This window comes from Vigna angularis, chromosome 2, assembly GCF_016808095.1.
Source record: "Vigna angularis cultivar LongXiaoDou No.4 chromosome 2, ASM1680809v1, whole genome shotgun sequence".
Lineage (NCBI taxonomy): Eukaryota > Viridiplantae > Streptophyta > Magnoliopsida > Fabales > Fabaceae > Vigna > Vigna angularis.
In genome coordinates this window covers 2,930,330-2,938,199 of record NC_068971.1, presented here as the reverse complement: position 1 = coordinate 2,938,199, position 7,870 = coordinate 2,930,330, and the positions used below count along the sequence as shown (strand labels likewise).

The 7,870-nt window shown below is 31.0% G+C and overlaps 1 protein-coding gene across 1 annotated transcript; it reads right to left on the bottom strand.

The window, feature by feature from the left end:
* Positions 1-2,816: 2,816 nt before the first annotated feature.
* Positions 2,817-5,278, bottom strand: LOC108327745 (UDP-arabinopyranose mutase 1). Its single transcript, XM_017561438.2, has 4 exons — positions 4,829-5,278; positions 3,810-4,060; positions 3,544-3,712; positions 2,817-3,452 (listed from the first exon to the last, which is right to left on the bottom strand). The coding sequence occupies exons 1-4, from the start codon at positions 5,138-5,140 to the stop codon at positions 3,123-3,125; spliced, it is 1,062 nt and encodes a 353-aa protein (XP_017416927.1). The 5' UTR covers positions 5,141-5,278; the 3' UTR covers positions 2,817-3,122.
* Between the last annotated feature and the right edge of the window lie 2,592 nt (positions 5,279-7,870).

The following is a 7,870-nucleotide window of genomic DNA, read 5'->3' as shown; positions in this document are numbered from 1 at the left end:
TGAATATGATGATCTTACCATTAAACGATCTTCACTAAAATGAGTTAACGATTGTGAGATTGATCATCAACTTCATAAATCTATATTTAATTTCCAAATTCCAAAATTAATATATAATATAGATACATGAATTAGTATAAAATAATTTGTATACCTTTTGTTCATCTCATTCATAATCCTTCTAAAGGTGCAATTTCTTTTAAACATTTTCAAATATTTCTTGTAAATCATATTTCTTTGATTCAAATTCAGTATCTTTGATTTTTTTTCTTTATTTTCATTCTAGAAATCGATAGGACATATAAATGGTCATGTATGAATACTAGACGTAAAAGATAAAATACATTTTTAGAGACAGATTAATCTATGATCTTGTTTATTGTCATCCAAAACGTAAACATATAAAAAATGATCTTCTTTAAAACTTGAAAGGCCATCTGGAATCAAATAAGATTAAGTTCATTCTTGAATAACACATTTTTCCACATCATTACTTATAACCTTATATTATTATAAAGACCGTTTGTTTAATTAATATTTCATAAAAGCATGACAAGTATACTAACTTTTAATTTAATTTTATGATTGGAAATATCTGAACATTTAATATCATTCAAAACTTTTAGTGTAAACCTGAATATCTTGCTCTTTATCAAATTGATAAGATGTGTCTAAATTTAAATAAGTTTATACTTCACCATAAATAAGAGATAAAATGAAATCATTCATTTGTTAGGGACTTAGTTGTAGGACAAAGTATTACACCATCAATAAAAAACTTAAGGCAAAAAAACCAAGATAAACAAATTCCACCAAAAACATTAAGATGAATCATATCTTATGGTATTTTAATATTATCTTCACCATTTTCATTCAAATGCATGTGTTAATCTCAAATTTTTAGAATTCAATCAACAAATTTTATATTTGTTGCACTCTCGTCTGATTTTGTAGGCTTTAATCTCATGTCATGAACAAGCTTTAAAAACTTTCCAGTATTTCCATAATTCAAAATAGTTTATCGTTGACTTCACAATCTTGATCTTTTTTACAATAGGCAAAATTTGTCATCACCTTCCAATACAACATTTTTTTTTTGCCAAATGGTTTTTGACATTTATCTTCATTTTGAGCTCTCATAATATCTCTCAAAGTTCTATAAAAAAACTTCAAAACAAAATTGATTCATCATTGTGCTTCATTCCATATAACCAATTTGGTTTTCATCAAATTTTTTTAGCAAGAATACTTTCTTGACTTAGTTGCAAGTTGACTCATCATTTATTGACAATGGTACGCAAAAAGTAAAATATGTTGTTTTGCCTCCTAGAAACAATAAAGAAACAATTTTACTTGAAGCTACATTCCAAAATAATTACTCCCTTGGATCTAATAATAGTTGATAAAATTCTTCACATAAATATTTTTTTGTTCCACCATAATCTTATAAGAAAAAAAAAATCCTCTAAACTTCTGAAATACGATTGTCATGATGTCTTGATAGACAGGTTGTCATTGTGAAATCTTTTAGGAACTTACCATTTGAAATTAAGAGTTCTTATACTTCATTAAGACAAAAATTATGTAATTAAATCTCTCCAATTTGTAAATTTACATATAAATTTTGAAACAAGTAATTGATTGAAAAATTAAATAAAAGTATTTATTGTAAAGAGGTACAACACACATAATATCTCCAGGATGATAAGAAATTGTTTGTTTTGGGCCAAGCCTTAAGATATTGTTTGTTTTGGGCCAAGCTTTTACAGATTTGCTTTTGGTACCATTCCAAAAGACCTCTTAACAATGGAGATATGTTATGTGTATATAAACTCATGCTCATCTTTTATTTTATCTGATGTGGAACTTTGTTTGTACTCAACATTTATTTGGAATGTAAAGTTCCATTATGCACGAGCAAAGATTTTTATAGGATGTAAAGAAAAAGAAAAAACACCCTAGTTAACTTTAAGTTACAAACAATTGTTCTATTGAATTTGATAGTTGTTACAGTATAAACAAGAAACCGAAATAATGAATAACAAAATTTATGAATTTACAAGTTAGTAAGTACAAACATGACCACCACAATTTCCCTGAAGCAATAACTTCCATGCCTAACTGAATGATGAAGCAACATTTTAAGGAATTACAAAGTTGTATCACCCAATAAAACCAAAATAAAACAGCTCTGCAGCTTCAGCTTTCAAATGAAAACCATAATCTAGAAGCTCCAAATGTATGGGGATGTCTATGTTCGTATGTCAGCCACACTACAACATGTTTACAGTCGCGTGCATTCTAATATGCTACAACCAAACGAAGACACTATCATTTTGGTCATCATTTTCACTTCAGCATTTTTTTAATCTACACAAAGGACTTTTGTTGTCTGATGAAATTTTGTATTAATGAGGGATTTTAACTTTTGATGTGAATATAGCTTGAAAGTTTACTTGTATAAATCATTATATTATCTTTTTCTTTAGCTTGTGCTTGTAACATACGAGAACGACCAGATATGAATTACAAATTTTCAAATTGATTGACATTCATTTTGCATATTGCGGTTGTTTATGTAAGGACTTTAGGTTCAGGTTTCCAGCAGTTCTTCTGAGTGATTGTAAGTTTTCATTCAATTGAATTTAGTTGTTTGTCATCTATTTGGAAAGAGACTTGTATTTACATAATAACATGATGGACAAAGCCCTCGTAGATTTTGATGTTTTTCAATTTCAAATTAGTATAGATGTTAGGACAGTGTTTTAGTGGCAGATAAAGTACCAAAGAAAAATCCAAAGCTCTGATCTCATCGGTTAAAAATTGATCACTATGGAATCTATACTCAGTATTAAACAAGGTATACATCGATATCTGTCCTATTATTTCAAATGTAACCAAAAGCCGCCATCTGATCCCTAATCATCAAACAAGAATCAAAAGAAAATAACACCCTATAACATGTGCTTCTTATTTCTTCTAATAGAGTTACAGCTAATAGTGCTGCAAATTTCAAGAGGAGAATAACAGCTAAGTTGAAAATACATACTAGACAAAATAATACAGTATAATTAATTTGGGTTGCAAGTTTTGTGGCTGTTATGCAGTTAACCAAAGCTGATTCATTTTTTGCCATTGGCCAGTGATGCTCCAGCAGGGTTAAGTTCATCCCAAGCTTCAATCCAAGTGACCATGGCATCTGCCAACTTGTCAAAGTAAGGATCTATCTTGGAAAGCTTTTCCTTGACTTGCTTGGCAAGTACAAGGTAGCACTTCTGAACAGTGGTAGCTTCTTTTGGCAGAACAATGCTCTGGAAGAATGGGATAATGTCTTCTTGCCAGAATATGCCTTTGTACTCTTTCCTCAGGTTCACAAATGGGTTGCTGGCCTTGCTGTGATAGATATAAGGCAAACCAGTCTTGATTCCCAATCCTAAGTGATCACAGATTACCTAAACAATCATTCACCAAAATATCTCAGTTGCTTTCATGCAATGATATTCATATAAAAGAAACTATCAATTGATTGCAAAGATTTGGTACCTTGCAGCACCAACCAGCCCACATGTCATCGTAGCGTCCAATAGGCTGACCATCACCCATCAGACCAAAGTACATTGCTGGTCCTATGAGATCGCGATCAAAGGCCAGGTTCATTCCACACATGGGAAACAAAGTGCCCTTTGGTATGGTCATAATAGCATCCACGTACCTAGTAAGAATCACAATATTCACAATATAACACACTCACAAGTTTTTTTTTTTTTTTAATTTTTCAAAAGGTCACAAGGGTAGAAGGGAAGGAGTACCTAGTGTTCCTCTCAAGAGGCTTCACAAGCTGAGTAGGAGCATCGTAGTCTGGGATGTTGAGCCAAAGACCATGAGAAACTGCAGTTGGCACACCTTCCCGGAGACTGAAGGGGTAACCGCGAACAAAATCTGCACCTTCTCGGTAAGGTTCATAGAGAGTGTTGAAAAAGAAAGGTGTGGATGGACAGAGAATATTTTTTATATGCTGCTCAAGTGCATTAATCTGTTGTCCAGATGGATTGGTGGCAACCTAAGTCAACAAAAAATGATAAATCGTAAAATTTCAAATGAAGAGTACAAAGAAATATTCCTTGATGAAATTCAAAAATGTATTAGAATCTGTGCCCAACACTATATATATATATATATATATATATATATATATATATATATATATATATATATATATATATATATATATATATATATATATATATATATATATATATATATATATATATATCAAACAAATTTCGGCATATCATGTTATTATTAACCAAATGCAGCAATAAAGCTTGCCATAATTTCAAATTTCACTCCAACATTGGTCAAAGATATCAAAACGGGTGACAAACCACGTTTACATCGTGGACCAATATCAAAGCTTTACAGTAAAAGAATAACACAACCTTAATGTAGGCAACTCTTCCAATTTTCATCTCATCACATTGCGAGAGACTAACCATTTCCATTAGACCCAACTCCATAGATTCAAAAATCACCAGTTACATTGTAAGAAAGCCGACATTCTGTTTCAAACAGATCATAAAGAAAAAAGGAATATCCGATCCATGCAATGGCCAGAAATAGCAGAAGCAAGACCATCAATACACTTGCAAACAACAACACTAACAACCAACATAACAAAAAGATCAAAATTTTACACGGCGAAGGAAGAGATCGTCCTTGCAAAGCAAACCATGTCAAGATCTAGCGAAGACCAAAGTCAGAATGCAAAAACGAAAAAGATCCTAACAAATGGGTGATGAGATTGAGAGAAAAGAAAAACAAAACTCACAAAGCAGTCATCATCAATGGTGTAGATGTATTTCTTCTTGGAGACCATGTAGCCAAAGCAACGGCATGCAGAGTCCTTGAACGAGATGCAACTGGCCTTGGGACCAAGAATCCTATTGATGTCATTGCGGTTGTAGAGCTCATAATCAAAGCCTTGAGGGACCTTGATGGTCTTTGAAGGGTCACCATCTTGCACAATAATGAGATGGTAAGGCTGAAAGAATGGCCTCCACATCTCCAAGAAATCGAGGTTCCTGATGGTGGGGATCACGATGTCGAGCTCATCTTTCAAAAGGGGTGTTGGTGCTGCCATGGCACTCAATCGGAAACTAAACACAAGGTGGTGTGCGTTTTTCACAAACACAGAGTTATGTTATGTGTGCGTTCGTTTGAAGATGCAGAGGGAAAGGACTACAATATAGACGAGTGGCACGTGCGAATCCACTGTTTTCGGCACGAGTTGGGGAGCTTCCATGGAGACGTGTTTAAATGTTTAACCTGAGAGGACTCCTTCAATTTCTAACGTTGTTGGTGTGTGTTTGCCTTACGTTGATAACTAAATCTATAATTTTATTCAGATTACATTCTGAAGTTTAGAAATAATCCTGATTAAGTAATAATCCTGATCTTACCAATATTAATCTTATATTAAAAAAAAACTGAAATATATTATTCTCTAATTATTAAATGTATATGTTTTGTCTAACTTAAACACTCACTAAATATACTTAAATTTATTCAAGTTTAATAGATTAGACGGTTAAAACTATAATAAATGTGTAATGGAAACTTTCATAATTATATCTTTGAGGTGGATTTATAATTTTTTTTTTAAATATTTATTAGGATTGATTTAATCATGATCCAATTTTATTTAAATCTTATTACTAATTTATTTAGATAAACTAAATAATTAATTAATTCTGATAAAAAACAATCAGTCTCTTCCAAACTTTAGATTATTATTCATGATATTTTGATTGATATATACCGTTATATTACAATATATTTATTTTGTTTATGAAATGTATGGGTTGCTATGAGCTCTTTTATGGAATTTTTTTATGAAGAAAAGTCACGCAATAATCCAAGACTCATATTTGATTCTTTCAATTGATATTTAGATAATGAGAGGGGATAAGAAAAATCAATGCCTTTTTAATGGATAAAAAAATGTCATTTTCTAACTAAAGAAGAAACTTATGGTGATGTATTGGTCAAATTAGTAGTTACAAAAAGACCCGATCTTTGGATACTTTGAAAGTGATTTCTCTGGAAATCTATCAGCTGCGTTTTCATTTTCTTTTCTTTTCCATTCAATTTACACTACTAATGGTCAAAAGGGTTTGCGATGATTCTGCCAACCCTCTTATCACGCTGCTAAGACTATTCTCAACTCTTGAATTCTTCAATTACAAAATATAATTAATTTTCTTCAAATTCAGGCAAAAAAAAATCTAAAAGTTTATTAAAAAGAGTAATTTTTATTTTTATATTTTAGCTAATACAAAAAGTAAAGAAAACCATTTAGTATATAACGTGTTAAGTTGATTTGTCTTTAACAAACTTCACAATTTTACGTAGTTTTATGAGTTTTATACATGAAGAGCATGTGAAGGTGAATATAAAAGTTTGAAGTGGCTGATTATCGTGCTTAATGATTGTAATAAAGTAACTTTTGTAAGATATAATATATTTTTCTTATTGTTTATGCCATAACTTGTGGGTTCAATTTTTGTGTGGTGTCTTTTGATGCGGAGATAGTAGCGGAAAAGGGAAATTGGGATGCGTATGCGTGCAATTAGGGAAGTTTCTTTGCTTTCAAAATGAAAAAGAAAGGCACATTAATGATGTGCTTCTTTGTGGAAAATTGTGTGCATGAATAATGGTGATGGAAGAAATATATTTGCATTGATTAATATAAAAATGTTGTCATTTCTTAATTTCTCACAGTATGATAAAACATTATTTCAACTTTTTTTTTTTGTTTAGATATGCTCATATTTTTTACTAGTTTGTGTTTCATTGTTATTTGATATTTTCCTTTGTTTGCTTTCTTGACAATGTTAGGTTAACATGATATTAGGCAGAATTGGTGGAAAATGCATATGCTTTTACGTGGTGAATGGGGCACAAACCACATTGATCATCATTTACTGGGTTAGGCAATTTTTAAGTCTGAATGGCACCATGATTAGGTCACTGACCAACCATTTCAGTTTTTTTGGTCAATCTTTTGCCATTTAGTTACAAAATGTCACATTCACAAGCACACTGAAAAATTCTCTCTTTTGGGGTCAAGAATGTAGGTTAAGTGAGAAACACAGGGTCAACCATCAACTTCCATAACAACACACTTAAAAAGGACTGATTTTGTAAAATTGTGAATTATAAGGTCTAGAATTGTAAAAAAAAAAAATAGGGAGAGCCAATTGGTTGACCAAGAATTAAATGAAGACCAAATTATAGTTCAGCATAAAAATATTTGAAAAAGTAATTTCGGCAATATAAAAAAGTGAGACGACTGAAAAGAAAGGCAAAAGGGCCACAACTTTCTTCCTTTTTTTTCTAGGTTTAAATTAAAGCCCAATCTTGCAAATTTGAAAACCCAATAGTGCAACAAGTGTAAATGAGTCAAGAGGGTTACTCCCTACACCACCCCACTTTGCTCCCTCCACCACCACATTTTTTTAAAATTCCAAAATTATCCTTTATATTTTAAAATATCCTACACCCCACCTCTTTTCTTCAACGGATGTCAACATCCGTTGAAGAAAAAATGCTTCCACGGACGTGCCACATCCGTTAACGGATGTGGCGACATCCGTTGCCTTTTTTGTTTTTTAGCTTTTAGTTTTTTTATTTTTTTTGTTTTAAATTAATATATAAATATTATTTAATTATTTTAAAATTATTACTTAATTATTTATAAATTAATTTTATTTTACTTAATAAAATAATAATTATTAATTTTAATTTATGTATTATTATTTAAATAATAATTAAAAAATTTATTATAAATATATTAAAACGGATGTGGCGA